Genomic DNA, 18,699 nt, shown 5'->3' on the forward strand with positions numbered 1-18,699 from the left:
CAAGTCTCTTTTATCAAAATTGTAAACTACCTGGAAGAAATGGTCTAGAAAGGATGAATCCTACCTCTTAAATCTTCATAAAGGTGTTGTTTGCAAAGCTTCTCTAGTGTCCCACTCTGAGTGTGGCAATTGCCAACACTACACCAGACCAGCTGAGGCTTTGTCTAGCCAAGCCTTGAAAACATCCAAGGGCAGAGGTACTAAGCACAGTCCTAGTGTTGCTCTGCTGTTTCTATACTCCTGACAGTAAATGCTTCTCTTAGTTCACTTGTGCTTTGTAATGCTTCTCCATCTCAAGCAAGGCCTATAATAACTTCAGTGAAAACATTGCACAATTATACAAAATACCATACCTGAAAAGCAACTAGAGATGGCCTACCAGCTCTTAAGGACTAACTTCATCACCTTTCTGCTTTTGCTCCAGCCTCCACTGGGACTCTGATTTATGCTGGCTTGAAGCATGATGTCTGCAGTGTTTCCCCTCGTCCTTGGCAGAGACGATGAAAGTCTTACCATTGTGTGCACTCACTTCTGGGTTTGGGTTTGTTTTGCTTCTGGAACTACAGTGTTGATTATCATTGCTGATCCAAGACCAAGAGTCCCAGGTTGTTAAAACAGTCAACCCAACAGTTCAGCTTCTTAAATCCTGTCTTTTTTTCACCTAGGTTGGAAAAATCCACAGGAATGCTGCCCGCAAAAGAGAATACCATGTACTCTTCATGGTGATCACTACAGTTATCTGTTATCTCGTGTGTTGGATTCCCTACGGAGTTATAGCATTACTTGCAACATTTGGTAAGCCAGGTGTGGTGACTCCAGTTGCAAGTGTCGTACCTTCCATCCTAGCAAAAAGCAGCACTGTTTGCAATCCCATTATCTACATACTTATGAATAAGCAGGTAAGACATGTATTATTTTTAAATTGCATTTTCTTCAGAGTCTGTCAGGTGTTCTTGACCACTGTGACTATCAATCCACTAGATGTGTCTTTGGGAGAAGGGCATTCAAGGCTTGTCCAAACTATATCATTGGAGTCTTGAGGTAGAAGTGTTTGCAGTGAACATATTGCTAGATAGGAAAAACAGATAAACGTTTGCTTACCGAAATTGCTTGTGTTCTTCTGAGGACACAGTGGGTGTTAATTTGTATTATTCTGCAGAGTTGCCAAAGGTATTGGCATCTATTTACAAGAAGAATACACAAACATTGCAGGGGGGTTGGGGGAGGTGCAGCTAAAAGAGGGACAAGAAGAGGAAAGGATTTCATGACCTTGAGAACAATATAAAGGAGGAGACCATTTGCAAATACGATTTTAATGACAGAACCCCTTGAAAACAAATGGTCATTGCAATTACAGTTTTTGTGGACTTCTACATCTTTCCTGTTAAATTCCCTGTTCAGTTACGTGCCAAAATAGATAATGAATTTTTTCTCATGAGGACCAAGGCCAATTCTAACACTTCCAAAATACCTAGATCCAGTTCAGGTCCCTTGTTTCTGTAAATGGTGTTTTCAGTACACAAAAGTGAACTTCCTAATGTTTCTGTGTTGACAACTCTGACTTTAAAGTTTGATAATGGCAGATCTGGAAGTTTTAAAAGTATCTTGGAAGTCTTAAAAGTGTCTTGCGGTAAGAAATTGGAAAATATGCATAGTTTATGAAATCATCTTATCTTTTTTATTACATTACGTGTTACATGTTAGAGGTTATCCTCAATTTCCTGTCTTCATTATGTCCATTACATTATTATAAAGCAAATAAACCTCCTTTATCCTTTCTTGCTGTATACTGGGGTCTACCCTTAGTATTTATCGACAGCGGCATTCTATTTCTATGGAGCCTAAACAAGGTAAGTGTTTAATGTACCTACAAAATATATTCCAATTTTGCCTCTGCCTGAGATCATCAATGGTCTAGTTCATCTAACCTGAAGTTCTTAAACAAGGAATGAATCTACTCCTTGAATTTGAGGGAAAGCTCTCAGGCAAGCTGTGAAACCTTGCTGAAATATGAAGGAAAAAAATACTACTGCCTTCACCAAGACCGGGACTTAATTTCCAAAGTCTAGTTCGAGCTGATGTTGAAAAAGATAGAGACCACCATTTGAAAAGTGCTAATGCTGAAGCAAAATAATAACTTTTTCTCCTTCCCCTTACCTGTTACAATTCTTATGGAAACTTCTCAATAGCAGCATCTGTCTTGCTTCTGTATTCTCTGAGCACCTTAACGGAGGTCCTTGACTGTCATGAGATCATCTGACCGTGCTGTGATCACTGGAACAGGTTGTAACGGACAACACAAATGCATTTTGGCATTGTCTTTACGCATGGGGCACATCCCAAATAGCAAGAGTATGGAAGCCAGGGGAAAGAGGTGGGTCCTAAAACACATCAACTCAGTACAGAGCCTTGGGGTGCCTGTGTGTCTCAAGAACAGGATCACATGCACAATTACCTGTGGTGACAACCTGGCATCAACAGATACAGACACAATTAAGGCTGCTTTTATATTCTCAAGGTGCTGCAAGCAGTTACCAAGAACTGTGTATTCTGCAGCATCAAAGGCTTATGAGACAGTCACACTACTGTGGGTTGCTGAGGAAAAAAGCAAAGGCTGACTGTTCAGAAAAAGTTGATTAGTAAGAATAAAACCACAGGCATATAGCAAACTGTCTAAAATCACTCTTTCCTTGCAGTAGCTGCCTCTTTCAGCTACAAAGGAAATACTTCTGAATGTGTAACTTGTTTCTCAATACGGGGTTTTCTTTTGATCCAGTTTATCATCAGATATAAGGAAAGATCAGCATGGGATAATCTGTCTACAACGGGAAGATCTGTTAGGACAGTTTTGAGGCAAGGCAGGCAGCTTCTTAGCAGCAGACACTGAAAAGGCTGTTCCACAATTCAGGAGCACTGTGACAGGGAACTGGAAACAGTTTCTTAGATGTCCTTCTCTGGTCTCCAGTCACATGCAAGACCAATGTATTACATTTCTCTCTTTGAACACTGTGAGTCTTTCATTTTTCTCCCACTGCCTACTGCTCCACAGCTGCCACCATTTAACAAAAAAGTACAAGGGGGCAAAGTCAAATCGGTCTTGGAGGGTGGAGCATTAGCTGCCAGCTGGTAGTCGCTGTATGGGTTGGAGTTTTTTTCATACTTGGCTTCCTTATTGTTTCAGGTGGGGTCTCAAAAGAGCAGAGTAGAGGCAGAGAATCGCCCTCCCTCAACCTGCTGGCCATGCCTCTTTTGATGCCGCCCAGGATGCGGTTTGCTTTCTGGGCTGCAAGCACACATTGCCGACTCATGTCCAACTTTTCATCCATCAGTACCCGCCACGTCTTTCTTGGCAGGGCTGCACTCAATCCCTTCATCCCCCAACCTGTATCAATATTGGGGGTTACCCAGACCCAGATGCAAGACCTTGCCCTTGGTCTTGTTGAACCTCATGGGGTTCACATGGGCCCACTTCTCAAGCTTGTCCAGGTCCCTCTGGAATCAGGACAAAAATCATTCCTGAAAAGGAGCTCGGTCAGATTCAGGGTAAATACTTTTCATTGTAATAAAACCGAAATAACAGCTACTGCATAGCATTAATCTACAGCTCTCTTCTGCTTTGCCACTGTGTATTAGCAGTAAAACAAGTATTTTTATCTGAAACTGAGGAATGAACTTCACTCAAAAAAGGCGAAAAACATCCCTCTGTCCATTCACTTTCCTTTAAGAACAGGAACAAACAATAGTAACACTCTCATCTGATGTGTCACCAACATTCACAGCACCTCAGCTACTTCTTAGTGGTTCTCATTCTTTTTTGTAAATGTAACACCTCAGGAAAAGCTGTCTTATTCCCAGCACTCAGCTTTTCTGGTCTCTGTGCTTAGCTGAGAATTGTCACAGGAGGATGGTGCTTCCCAACACAGAAATTATCTTGCCTCTCTTTTTGGATGCAAGATGCCACAGTAGGCTATTTACTCCTGCATCTTATACACTGGGAACATACGGCTTAATTTTTAGTTGTTTGTGCATAAGCTAACCTTTTTGCTTTGGGACTTGCCCTGAGGACTGCAAAACAGCATTGGTTGACTGCAGCTGTGGTCTTAGCTTCCAGCTGTCGTAAATCAATGTGAAATATCATGGAATCGTCAGCCTCTGAGTCAGCCTTAAAACTCATCCTGCAGAGCACACCTTTAAATTAACTCTCAAGCAGGCTGTGAGTAACTTTCTTGACCCAGGAACCCCAGAGAAAAAGTTTTGTGTTAGCCATTGCCTTCTGCGCTGACCTGAGGTGATAAAATGCTGGGGAAGATGGTGAATTTCTTTCTAGTTGCAGAGACTCTCTCAGGCAGGAGCGCATGGGGCACACCACCCTCCTCCTTCTCCTGCTCTCCTCCAGGAGGAGAGAGTTGCACCATTTAAACTGGACTGTTGCTGGGCTGATAGCATCATGCCAGGCAGATTAAGCTTAGTTCACAAAGCTGTAAAACACTAAATTGCCTGAGACTGAATGATGTTCGTTGGGAAGCTGGAGTAGACTAGAGAAGGAGAATCCATTTTGCTGTTCTCTCCATATGGATGGCTCTTTAGCTCCTGAATGGCAGGCCCCTGAAAATGCAGCCCACAGCCATGTACCATGCCAGCTGGGCTGCCACTGCCCCCAGTTGCCAGGGCAGAGTCAGCGTGGCTACGCTTTCAGTGCATCAATCTGTTATAGTTCTGCAGTTAATGCAGTTATGCAGATTTTCTGTTTCGTCTTCTCTTACCTCTCTCAGTGTCTTTTCTTCCCATCACAGCTCCCTGTCAAGTTTGCATTGCCTCTCTTCAAACTTCCACCCGTGCAGCCACCCCAAATAGATTTTTAATGAAGCTTCAACTACCTTCCTTTCACTGTGATGGTGCTGACACAGCCTTCTCTTTCATGGGTTATATGCAAGCAGGTATTAAGTATTCACCTGAGAGATGTGGAGCTTCCCTGTAGCCATGGGCTTGCTGCTGAGGAGATGATTGCTTGGGGCATCTTGCTTTCATGTATTCTGTAGAATGGCGCAGGAACCCTGACACAGAAGAGCTTTCCGTCTGGCGTAAAAGTACTTCAGGACATACTGCACCGAGAACCAGGGATCATTAGCTGGATAACGTAATGGTGTGGCAGCTTTTGAGGTTAACCTTATCTTATGTATCAGAGGTTCATTTTTTATTGATAACAGCAGTCAAGATATGAATAATGAGTGCTTGAGAAGTTGCAGTTATGAATGAGACACAGTGAGACTGAGTGAATCTGCACTCGCTATTTCCCATAATTTCAGGTTAACCCTTAGAGAAAACAGGAATTTGCTGCATTGCCACTGACAGCCAAATTTAAGTCAAATTAAACCTGTATCACTCAAAGATCTACGGAACCAATCACTTGGAAGCCACTGACCAGATTATAAATCACAACCTGTGTTGGTGTAAAATAGCCTTGCTCCACTGCAGCTTACGGGCTTTCAGCTAATTACTTCCACACATTCAGTCGCTCCAGTAGTGCAACTAAGGCTCCCTGGACTACTGAAACTCGGGCTTGCACATCTAATACTGTTTTGTATATTACAATCGGGGAAAAAGCCCACCCAAACCCTGTGATCAGCCACGTGCTACTTCTGGTGTCAGAAAGTACCTCTGAGCAAAAAGTAAGGAGGGAGAGTGTGAGGGAAGGGATGTAAAAGTCCCTGATTAGCAGTTTGATTTCTACTCTGTGTCTTCTTGTATTAAAATCATTGCGCTTTTAAAAATAGAAGCTGACCCTGTCATTTTCCCCAAGGATTTGGAGTAGTAATGTAGAAAAGAATACACACACTTACTTGAAAATAATGAATACTGTGACCTTTCCAAGTTTATCATGTACTGGGGGGGTTGAGTGAAGGAAAAATTAATTTGAACGAATGAACAAACTAAGCCAACTACAAAGACCTTTTTTTTTTTTCTGTTAGACAATGAGATTCAAATAATAATAATAATAATAATGTACTTAAGAGTGTTCCTTAATGAGCCCTGGACTCAGCGTGTGCAGCTGTGTCTCTCAGGAGTGAGCACTTCCTCAGGCACATAGCTCTGTTTCTGCAATGGGGCTGCTCACACATTGAATTGTCTTCAGGTTTATTTTCATTGTTCATACATGCAAGGTAAAACAGCCACCTGGGCCAAGCTGAGACCCTCTACAGGAAGGCTGTGAAGAAGCAGGGGAACATTTTTGGAGTCAGATGTGCAATAAGCAGGAGTTAACCCAGCGGAAACGTCGAGTTTCCCCAGCTGGTTAGAACTGTGAGCAAAAGGAAAGGCATTTTCATATTGTTTTGCTACATTAGGATGCATGATGGCACACCATCCAGAGAACTAGTACTGACTCAGATCACAAGTCAGACACCTCCCAGGCATGCTGTGGTGCCAAGGGTCCCTGGGGAGCTGTACCACCACCACCTGCTGCTCACCTAGTGGGTCACTGCCCACGCCAGCCTCCTCTTCCAGGGCCTTCATGGAACTTCCCTGCTGCCAGACGAGGAACAAGGCATCCTTCTTTCTTTAATGATAGTTTGTCTGTGCCTTGTATACGCACTTTTCCGGCAACCCTTTTCAGTCCTTCTTGATCTTAACCTTATGCACTGAACAGGGAGAAATGCATACGCACTTTGGGAGACAGAGCTACGTATGATATTCATTTAAAAAAATAATAATCACCTTAACATTTACCAACCGACCGATTAACAGCTGTATCTTAACAGCCAATTTTCATGTGGTATTGTGCAGTTTTCAGTATTTTCAGCAGAAGGGTAATGTTTCATTTTTAAAGCTGCAGGAATATGTGGATAAGGTAACGTTAGGTTTTTTTTTTTTTAGTTGCTCATTTTCACACTTGGAAAACTGAAATATTTTAGCTGCATGAGGACACAAAACTGTAGATCTGGAAAGGTAGTGTACCATGCAGGGACAATTGTGCTGAGCCTCATTTTATGCACCAGTTGGAACACACCTATTAAGTCCTGAAAAGAGACCCTGTTTGTTTCGTTTGTGCCCTCCTAGAGGTTCGTGGGCTTACCGTAAGATTTTTTATCATAAGTTTTTTTATATTTTCATTAATATTTCATGTATTTCATGTTAATACTCATGATCTATTTTTTTCATCTGTCATCTTCACTGGTAGCTGGGCTGACTTTGGCAACATGATAGTCAACTTCATCGTCAGCATAAGGAAGTGATGCTGTGTTACCTTCTCAGTCATCTGGAAACAGCAAGAATTTTTGTCCAAATAGAATTGCACACCCGAGCTCTTAAGTTGACAATGGCCCAAGTCAAAATGATCTCTTAGTGCAGAATACTCTACACTAAGTACAATACCACAGTACAATTCAGAAGTGTTTTGACTTTATTTCTCTCCCAACATGTAGTGTTATGACTTTAAAGTTGAGGGGCAAAGAGAAGAAAGGTCTCTGGGGCACCTTTGCTGCTGTCATAAGGTTTAACTGTATTTCACACAGAGAGTTCAGAATTACTTTAGGAATTTCTCTTGCAGCTCATGGCAAAAAAAAAAAGATCAGTTCAGGCAAATAATCTGGGCATTTAACTAGGGTCTCAAGCAGCCCCAGGCAACCTTCATGCTGCCCCAGGCTGCATCCTTGGTACAACCTGGCTGAGCATGTTGACATGAGATCAGCCTTGTGGATGAGCTCAGCCGTATGGATGCTCTCTAGGGGTTGGACTGGCTTCAACATCACAGAAGGCTTTAGGACTTGTTTCTTTAGACCCAGGGCAAAAGTAGGAAGCAGGCAGCCAGGCCACCTCTCATGCAAGCAAAATATTAATTAAAATTGGAAACTAATACACATGAATGAATGAAAACAAGATAAGCTCATGTGTTCTGGACCATATAATGACTTGTAACTTATGTCTAGGGAATGCAGTCATTTAAATGACATCTATTTAAAAGATCTTCCTTTCAGGAAGACACAGAAATGAAGAGCAGCAATATCTCTTTACTTTATATATGATTTTAAACAGTGTCTAATATGTTGATATATCTTCCTATATTGCTCTTTTCATAGCACGGGAGAAACATAGGGCTTCACAGAAGTGGGAAGAGATCTCCACTGTAGACAAGGAAATGAATGGGTCGGAACACCTAAGGGAAAATGCAGTGAGTGGGATTTGTGGCAAAGACAATGGGATCCTTTTGTAGTCCGTATTCACCTTGCAAAAGAAAACAGGCATTTCTGAAATAAGGAGAATGGAGGAGACTCCAAAGAGAGTGAAGCTGAGGTCAAATTTGAAGTGACAAGTAGTGCAAAAAGAGAGAGAGACAATCCCTCAAGGGTCTGTACTGGGATCAATACTATTTAATATCTTAATCAAAGATGTAGGGGGATTGAATGCACCCTCAGATAACATAAAACTGAATGAAGCCATTTATATACTTGAGGGAAGAGATGCCATCCAGAAGGACCTTGATGTGCTTGAGGAGTGGGCCTGTGCAAATATGAAGTTCAAAAAGGCCAAATGCAAGGTCCTGCATCTGGTTGGGGAAATCACCAGTATCAATATAGAATGAGGAATAAACGAATTGAGAGCAGTCCTGTGGAAAAGGACTTGGTGGTACTAGTGGATGAAAAGCTGGACACAAGCTGGCAATGTGTGCTTGCAGCCCAGAAGCCAATTGCATCCCGGGCTGTGTCAAAAGAAGCATGGCCAGCAGGAAGAGTGAGGTGATTCTCCCCCTCTATTCCGCTCTCATGAGACCCCATCTGGAGTACTGCGTTCAGCTCTAGAGCCCCTAGTGCAAGAAAGACATGGACCTGCTAGAGCAGGTCCAGAAGAGGACCACAAAAATGGTCAAAGGACTGGAAGACTTCTCTGCTGAAGAAAGGCTGAGATAGCTGGTGTCCAGCCTGGAGAAAAGGGGACTCTGGGAAGACTTTAGTGCAGCCTTTCAATATATAAAGGGGGCTTATAAGAAAGATCGATAGAGACTTTTTATGAGGGCCTGTAGTGACAGGACAAGAGGCAACGGTTTTAAATTGAAAGAAGGTAGATTTTTATTGGATATAAGGAAGAAATTTTTTACCATGAAGGTTTGGTGAGACCTTGAACAGGTTGCCCAGAGATGTTATGGATGCCCTGTCACTGGAATTGTTTAATGCCAGGTTGGATGGGGTTTTGAGCAACATGATCTAGTGAAAGATGTCCCTGCCCATGGCAGGGGGATCAAACTAGTTGATCTTTAAAGGTCCCTTCGAACTCACACCATTCTATCACTCTGTGATATAGAAAGTAATTTTGTCAAATAAGACACTTGTTAGGTCTTTTCTTGTCTCTTCCACATATTTTGTAAACCTAGATGACTAACATATTTCTTCAGAGGTTTAACTGATCACTGTCATTTAGAATTAAGCCCCTGGCATGATGCCGGTAAACATTTTGATGTACAGCTTTCAAAAGAAAAATATTGTTGAATCTCATCTTAAGAGGTCACATCCACTGTACTGTATTTGCATTGAGATTAGCTTAGAAAAGAGGGGCTGTTGCCTCAGCTGTTTCCTGAGAACCTTGCAGGTGATGCTGGTCAATAGAAAGGGTCATAATCACACTTGCCCTAGCAGAGACAGGGAAGTCAGAGTTAACTGCAGTGATTGAATGACAGGAGACTAACGTTGCTACCTGCTTGAGAGCTAGCAGGGAAATATCTGTACAAAAAGATTTAACCTCTAAAATTATTGTCACAGTTCAAAAAGCAATAAAACAACAAATTCTAAGAATTCAGATTCATCTTAGCTTTTCTCCAGTATGGGGAAAACAACTTCAGTCAAATTGTTTGCACTTGCCTGGCATGATCAGCCTATAGTTGTGCTGGGAGCTTCAGGACACCATTTACTATCAGCTATTTTTCGTATACTTCCACCTGTAACATTAAGCCTGCAGGGCAGATTGGGAGATAAATGGAAGCTTCCAGTATCCAGAGATTACTACAGAAGCAAGGAATGTGCTATGTTCACAGCTAAAAAAAAAGGTGTTAGGATTCTTGTAAGCAAGGCCCCTTGGTATCCTGCTTGCTCTTGCAAGCATACACCAACAGAAACTCAACCAAATCAGTATTTCTTTGCTGTCTTCACATCTGTCCTCAAGGGAGAGTCTGGATGGTCAAGACCTCGGTCAGTGCTAAGAGGAATGCAGGAAAAAAAGGGATAAAGTATAAATTACTGTGCTGTTTCTCATTTGCCATTACCTCAGTGTGATCTAGAAGTTGGATGTAAGCACTTGGCATTTTGATATCTTTTTCTGAACTGATTTCCAAGTTTGGTGTGGACAGTTAAGGTCCTACACAGGCATAAAGGATCTACAGGTAGACAGAACTTGTGCTGCTCTTCAAAATATTCATTACCAAACAACACTGTGTGGATGTTACAGGCTTTTTGTGGCAGTGATCTCAGCTGCAATACCAGGTCAGGGATCAGACTGAATTTTAGCCCACACCTTGGTCTGGCTAAGTTCAAGCACTAATCTGGCCTCAGAATTTCCCATTTTAATTCTAGTGCTTCTGTTTTTCTATAATATGTTCCCATTTTACAGGTAGGTCTCCATCTGTATATTTTCTGAAACTTAAAATTTCAAAGCTGAATGCAGGCATAGGTCACCTGGAGAAAACACAATCTCTAATGCAGTGCAACAGATTATACTAACAAAGAATTTATTTGCCTTATGAGGACAATCAGATTCAACAGATGAAAAAGATTTGAAAAAGTAAGTGTAACCCTGGAGGTAACAGAATCTCTCATTTTCCTCTCCCGTTCAATCACTGAATAATCTCTAGTGATGTGGCAGTGGCACAATACTAAAATTTTATCCAGAACAGGACATTTTTGTACATTTTGTGTCAGTTGACATTATTTCTCAGAGTTTTTCTGTGTCTACCAGGTATATCTTTGCAGTCAGGTATCCAGCTAACAATTCAAGCAACAACTGTTTCAGATTAGGTGGATGAAGAGAAAAACAAAATAAGATTTCCTAATCAGATAATATTTTTCAGCTTTTATGTAGCCTCCTCTAAACAAATACTGTTAATTGACTTAATTCTTAATATCCTTGTAATGCAAATAACTATCATCATCCTACATCATTTACAACAGGAGAAATGTGAGCATCAAAGGTTAGATTACTGCTCAAAATTTCATGAATTTGTATGGCAAGTTTAATTCAAATCTGTAGAACTTTATTATATGATTTATATTTATATGTTCCTTCAGGACAAAAAAGCTGCTGTACTCAAGGAAATAATGGTTGCCACAGTATGGAAAATACAACATAAACTATAATGGACCTGTAATTCATTAGAATAAATCCCTTTTAATTATAAACTGCATCATTTGATTCAATTCAGAAATTTGATGCTGTCCAAATGAAAACAAATTTGAGGTTCCTTGTCTTTTGAAGTAGAAGATGTTGCAGCGCTTTGTTCCTCTGATGTTTAGTATAGCAACTGCTTTCAAACTAAATTTATTTGTAGCCAGTTTATAATCTTTCATTCCTGATTTACTCAAAGACTCATTCTTCTTTGATAGTTGTCTTCTCTTCATACTGGGACACCGCAAACAGATCACCTTCTGTCCCCATATTCCTAGGCTGAACTCATTTAGTTCTTTTCACTTCTTCCAGTGACCTAGGCTCTTCATGTTTGCTGATCTCTTCTCCCTGGTATTCAGTGACAGGATGTGTGGGAGAGGTTCAAAGCTGCGTGAGGGGAGGATCAAACTAGATATTAGGGTGGTAAAACACTGGAACAGGCTTCCTGGAGAGGTGGTTGATGCCCCATGCCTGTCAGTGTTGAAGGCATTTGGACAGTGCCCTTACTAATACCCTTTAACTTTTGGTCAGCCCTGAAGTAGTCAGGTAGTTGGATTAGATTAGTGTTGCAGGTCCCTTCCAACTGGAACTATTCAATTCTATCCTGTCTTACTGATGTAAAAATCTAAACACAATTACAAACATCTTTTTGCTATACATAATCTCATGCTCAAAAGTAATCAGTGCTCTTGATACTGTGCAAATGCCTGTGACCAAGAATATGCCCAGTTGCCATCAGTAATGTGTAGTCATAGCAAAAGCAGCCCTGCAAAGGTGCTATCTTTCATTAGTTGCATTTCCTTGCTTCGTAGGCAATGGGCCACTCTGGTGGCATGGGCATGTGGTGGCAAAAGCAACACTGGTGAATGACACTTCACAGTACTTTCCTCTTCTGTTTCTCCCCTGTAGTAACTCTTTTAGCTTTCTGAAATTATGAAAAATTCAAATAAAAAACAGTTATTCAAATTATTACCCTTTTGGTAATCATGTATTCCATCTGGGAAATAATCGTAGAATCATAGAATCATAGAATGGTTAGAGCTGGAAGGGACCTTCAAAGGTCATCCAGTCCAACCCCCCTGCAAGAAGCAGGGACACCCCCAACTAGATCAGGTTGCTAATTTCTTACAAGTTCACTGGATGTTAGTAGAGGACCAACGCTTCAATGCATTAAGAGTTTTTTCTTGTTTCTGTCTTGTTTGCAGTGCTTAACTCTCTTGATTATTGTTCTCTTCAGAATCTGAACTGAAAACAAGAACATCAGCTCTAGGATGACATCTTAAATCTCTTTATCTAAATTAGGACCAGATTTTTGGAAATGGGTGTATAGAAATGTGCAAGAGTCTATTGTATAAAATACAACTATTGTATACTGAAGACTTCATGGATGACCCTGCTTCAGATGTAATATTTTATTCCTTTAGGGGAAATACTTACTCAAGACCTTACAACTGACCCAGGGCTTTGTAAGACTTCTGTTTATGCTGGCTTTAGGCCAATAGAAATACACTACAAGTAGGATTCAAAGGTTAAACAAAAACATATATAACTTGTCTTCCTTTTCACGTTCGCGGCCTTCTCTCTCTAAGCAATGACCAAAATCAAGGGATTTTTATGTGAGTTATAAAACAAAAAGCAGGCAATTTTGTAACTTGTTGGGCAATTTCCTATTAAAGCATTTTCTCAGTGCAGAATGTGGTTTCAGCAAAATTAGAAGCTGTTAATTTTGCCAATTTTATTTTCAGCAGGGAAAAAAATAAGGACAAAACATCCAATTTCAGGCCAGATCTCCATGCCTAAGCCTCTACATCTTGATTCCTGTAAAACATATCTTCAGGGAAAAACACTGTGCTTCACTCAGGCAGATCAAGCTCCCTTACTGGAGACTGCATCCCTCATGCTCCAGTGCTGGAACAGTGGTGGCTCTGCTAGGGGAGGACATGCAGTGAAACGTAGCCCAGCCCAGACATCTAGTTTATAGAGAAATAGGCAGAATGAAGCTGAACTATAACTCTCTGAAGGCATCTACCTGTAATCGGGTATTTTTACAGTCCAAAGTCTTGTCTGGAAATTTTTGATAATTTGTTTTGGTTTTGTCGAAGATGATAAGAAAGAAATTGTAGAAGGATTAAAAATTCTGTCACAACAGAAATTCAACCCAATCAGTTCTATTGTTGCATTACTTACACATAAAACCAAACAATGGCTACCAAAACAGTCACAAATCAAACCGTTCTCAGTAATTTCTAATTCTGTCTTGGGTAAAATAAATACCTAATTGGCTGCAAACCAAGACAAAGATAAAAAAGTATAAAGACTTGGTTCCCATCCCTCAAAGCCACCACATATGACACTGCAGCTCTCATTGCCTGAAAAACAGCGTGAGCTCTGTAACAAGAGCCCTCATCCAGCAGCAGGATGTTTATCTGGTAATTATAGGTTCTTCCAGCATTCCCATATCAGAGCACCTCCAGTATGTTGTTCATTGCAACTGATGGAAAGATCATTTTGGACAACAGAAGCTGTAGCAACAGGGCAGGTAGTACGGGAATCTGAGGGATAGGAGGGCTCTTAAAAACCTGTGTTTTAGCCAGAGGCAGAATGAAAAATAGTGCTGAAGAAGACTCAGTGGATAAAATGCCCAAGAGCAGCTGAAGTTTGGAGTTTTTTTTGGTTTTTTGGGTGCAGGTGGGTGAGTGGGTGGATGGATGTGGGTGGGTGGGGGGGTGCTTGTGGTGGGGAGTGTGTGTGTGTGAGAGAAAATGTATGAGTGTTGGCAGAATGCAAGACAGTGACCCACCCTCAAGCAAAAAGACCCTGAGTAATTCACGAGGAAAGATAGTCAATGGTATCATACTACAAAAATAACCTCATGAACATAAGGCTTTGGATTTCCTTGTGCAGTGTTCTTGTCTTAGCCTAAGTGAAACTGTGTAAGGAACATCTGGAAGAACTGTTTTCCCTAAACATACATACTACACACACACAGGGAGCTCATTGTCTTCTTTTTTGCTTTGGGTTATAAGATCACATTTCTACAAGTATTTATTAATGTACTTCAGCCATAGCAGAATTGAGGCAGGAATATAGGAGCATAAACCCATCACAGTCAGCTGGAGTCTTTTCATCCTCGTGGGCTGATCCGAAGTCCATGGGTGAAGAACTGAAAATAGAAGAAAAAATGAGGTAGGCAGAACAGCATATTGACTATGACTAAATAAACATACACATTTTTCAAGTGTCAAAATAGTTCTCATTGTTATGCTTTGAACTTTCAGCAAAATGGGAGTTATTTAAAAATAATCTGGAATCACTCATCCCATATTATGGTGGTAATAGACCCTTCATTTCTCCTCATGAAGTAAAATGTTACTGTAGGGACTGTTAAATTCTTGCTGCCTCTGTCAGTCAGGATCCATCAATCACGCTGTAAAGCCCTAAACAATTCTGACTTAGTGAAATGGGAATAGGAAATAGAGGCAGGATCCATTTTTGTTGCTGAAGTTCTTTGCCTGTTCTTGTTCCTCAGATTGCTTTAGGAAACTCTTCTTAATTTTGTTTTAGGTAGGAGGAATTAACTTCACATATACTACTCCTTTTTTATACTGTATGGGTTTTAGTAGCTCTGTTTAGGGCCTGGGAAGAGCATGTGCGAGACAAATATGACAATTGGTCTTTTTTTCTTGCAGTGATAAACCCCATTGAAACCAACAGCGCTGACTTAAACCAATGTGCATTGAAGGCATAGTAGCGTTGTTAATACTGTGCTTTTGTGTGCTCAAGCGGTCCCTTTGAAATTCAGGAGCCATGCTGGTTACATTGAAGTACGGTAAAGAAAAGTTTCTCTCTGTTTCCTCTAGCAAAATAACTATCCCTTGTTTGTGATCCCTGCAGCTTTGATCTCTCACTTTGTTCACTTCATATCAGAGAGCATATTTCATTTTCATTACGTAAAAAGGGTACTTTTAAATGATCGAGGATTATCTGAATAGTATGCTGTGTTCATGAAAATAAGGTAGTATTTCTTGGACACTGGTATATGCTCTTTTGTTTCTGCCTTCCCTGCTCTCCTACCATGGAACAACTTTGTTAGTATTATTTTCGTAACAGCTTATTGATTTCTTTTCTCCTCATCTCTACTGCTCTTGGGATGCTCCAGCTGCTCATTAAAATGCCTAATGGCCTGATAGCTACATTCAGCCCCATGCATTTGTAAAGTCTAAATTAGGTCCATCAGATAGCTTATCATTTCATTTGTATAGAAGAAAATAGGCACTGAAAGTAACTGAAAAACAACCCAACACCTCTAGACAGGAATATTGCTAGGGAAGAAAAATAATGTTGCTTGATCCAGTAGGAAGCTTCAGCAAATACTCCTGTCCTCTTTTCTGAAAAAGCAGGCCCAGAAACAGGCCCAGGGCCAGACTTCCCTCACCTTTTCCTCCTGGTCATCTGCCCATACATCTGTCCTTCTTGTGCTCAGGGTATAGCGCCTTAGATGCCCCTCCTGGCTCACAGGCCTCATGGACAGCAAGGCTGGGCCTAGGGGTAGACCTCAGGCACTCTTAGCTTGCACAAAAGGCACATCTCATGTTTCTTGCCTTAACTTGCCAAAAATTCTTGCTACTATCCCTGTCCCAATTCAAAGTGTAGGTACTTTGGATCAGGAATCCCACCTAGTTTACAAAACATCAGACAAGTCACAAGTCATGAGCTCTAGCTTCTTGAGGCATGTTCGTGTTATGCTTCCTTGAACTGCTATAAGAACGACAAAACTATGCTTAAAAGACAAAAAAAAAGTCTTCTAGTTTTAAAGAAAACCGTCCATAAACCCCCAAACCTCTCCCGTTTCCCCCTGCCATGTGAGGACCTCACCTGCACAGGAGACATACCTGCTGCACACGGCAGCAACAGTGCGGGATGCAGCCCCTACACCACATCCATCAGCACTCCAGGACTGAGGGAGGAAAAAACCCACAGTTTAGAAGGTGGGTCAGCAACATATTTTAATCAGGAAGCTGAGTTGCGGTCAGACTATCTGGGAGCGAGGCGATTAACAGCAGCTGACATAGCCTGGAGTCAGCACTGGTAGCAATTTTCCCCTCTGGCTGCTCCCATAAAATCATGGCAGCTGTGGTGTCTGTTGTCTGCCCTCCTGAACCCCTCGGGGTTTCTGGAGTCCTCTCACAAGCATATAAGGAGTTGTTGCTACAGTAATTATCTGTCAGCATCCTGTAACCAAGAGGGTATTCGATTCCTGTTTGTGTGCAGAAAGAAGTCACCAGAGGAATTGGGTTTTCTTATTTCAGTTATTATACAGATGACTATAAGCACATAGAAGAGGTTGTTCAGAGTGCAGCAATATAGCCCTACAACTCTGCTGATATTTTCTCAGTTTAATTTTGGGATTCATGTGTTTACAAAGAAGCTGAGCCTCAGCAGAAGTCACTCTTTGTAAGTCTACCTTAGTTCTTTAGTTTAAGATGACATCCCACCACACCAAACCTGACAGCAGGAAGATGAGCACCAACAGATGAGTGGGTTCCTCTCCAGGGAAAAAAACAACAGGGAAAAAAAAAAAAAAAGCCAAAAACAATTAAGTGACTATTAGGAAAAAGCAGCAATTCTGCCTTTGCATCTTGTATGGTACATCTTTCTAGCTGCTTCTTTCTCCTTCCTTGCTGTGCTTCATCATTCCTTGTCTCTCGTCCTTCCTTCTCCTGGACCCCTTTCTTTAATAATTTTTAAGAATCCAGCAATCCCAGGAGCAATGGCTCCCCCTGTGATTTGTCACAATCTTCTTGTGCTGCCAGTTCTCTGGTGGCTACTCTGCCTCCAGGGAAAAAAATTCCACTGTATTACTGCAGTACAGTTAGTTCCCTGTCATTTTAATATATTCATTAAGCATTTCCATCACACTTAATAAGCATTAACTTGAACATTAGGATATTTTTGGGAAAAAGAAATAACAGGGCATGCACTTCTAACTTGCCCTGAGTATCAAAGCATGAAGCTCGGGTCAGGCTGTACTTAACTTGCACAGAAGTGCAGCAATTTCTTTGAAGTACTCTATCTGGAGTAACTTACCACTGTAAGAAAGTAGAATCTAAATATTAAAATAAGGAAAGGTACATGTATGGAGTGGACATTGGTAGGTTTTAGGAGGCAGCAGATAAATCCATGCTATTCTGATGAAACAATCAAATTATCCACATGTCACTCTGAAAAGATCAAGATGCTAGGAGAGCAAGAATAGAAGTCCAGCTGAAGCACAAGTGTTAGTGGACTGTTCATATGGATTGATGAAGCAGTCCCACAGTAACCCATGACTGACTCATTGCTGCAGGTGCAGTTTCCTGCAGAAGGAGGTGGCGGGTGTAATTATAGCAAAAGACTGTCTCTTACCTTGCTTGTCGAGCTGTTCTTCAGCGGGTTTCTGTTGCAGTCAAGACAGCAAGTTGGAGCAATCGTCCCGAGACGTGTCTTTCAGCCAGATCACAACTGGCGAGCTGATAATGCAGATAAACAGACCAAAATGCCTGTATTAAGTTTGACCTGTCAGAAAACTATACCTCTCAGAGCTACTCAAGTGAAACAGCTGACTTCTGTGAGTAAAAAGATAAAAGGTGCTTCCTTCAAAGGCATAGGGTTCAAAAAGGGGCAGTCTGATTTTGGGAATGAAAATGTCACACCTCCTATAGCTGTCACTGCTGAAGAGTAGGGGGTACAGCAAGATGTTCTCTGTACCCAACGCAATATAGTTTATGTGTTTCAACCTCCTACTGAGGTACTGGTTTGTATGTAGTGAGACAAGAATATCCTCTCCCATGTCACAGACAATTAAGTTTACCAGGCATTTTATCATATGAAATACAGTGATCATGTTTTGTTGTTGTTGGCTTTTTACATGAAAAAAAAAAAGCAAAGTAAAAGCAAAGTTGATGGATTTGAAAAGCACCAATTAGTTGCTTCCTTCATGCATCCCAGCATTAATTTTACCCCCTAGTGTAGCTCATTGTTCTGAGTTTTCTGAGAGATGTCACTTGCATATTGTGACATGTAGTAATTATCCCCTTAACACTGCTTGCCAGGACGACGAGCTGCACGATTACTGGCTACCAGGAGTTTACCCAATAACAATCCAACTTTTATCATTCCACTAATGTGTAACAAGCTTTATTGTCAGGAGGGGCTCATGGTGACTCCCTAGGATGAAAACAGTGATTGTCACCTCCATTGGCCCAACTCCAGCCACTGCGTAGTCCAAAGACTACCAAAAGCAGCTGAATGCCTCACATTTAATGGATGTAAGCAGACTTGCAGTGGTTAAATTAT

General features: G+C 41.3%; 1 protein-coding gene across 1 annotated transcript in view; it reads left to right on the forward strand.

Annotated features, from left to right (window-relative positions):
• LOC104483759 (pinopsin) overlaps positions 1-18,699 on the forward strand; it is a 92,013-nt gene that overhangs the window by 63,771 nt on the left and 9,543 nt on the right. The window contains exon 3 of the mRNA XM_086740973.1: positions 666-899. Coding sequence (XP_086597099.1) covers positions 666-899 — 234 coding nt within the window. The remainder of the gene's footprint in view (positions 1-665; positions 900-18,699) is intronic.

Source organism: Chlamydotis macqueenii, chromosome 1 (assembly GCF_036417535.1).
Source record: "Chlamydotis macqueenii isolate bChlMac1 chromosome 1, bChlMac1.mat, whole genome shotgun sequence".
NCBI classification, from domain to species: domain Eukaryota; kingdom Metazoa; phylum Chordata; class Aves; order Otidiformes; family Otididae; genus Chlamydotis; species Chlamydotis macqueenii.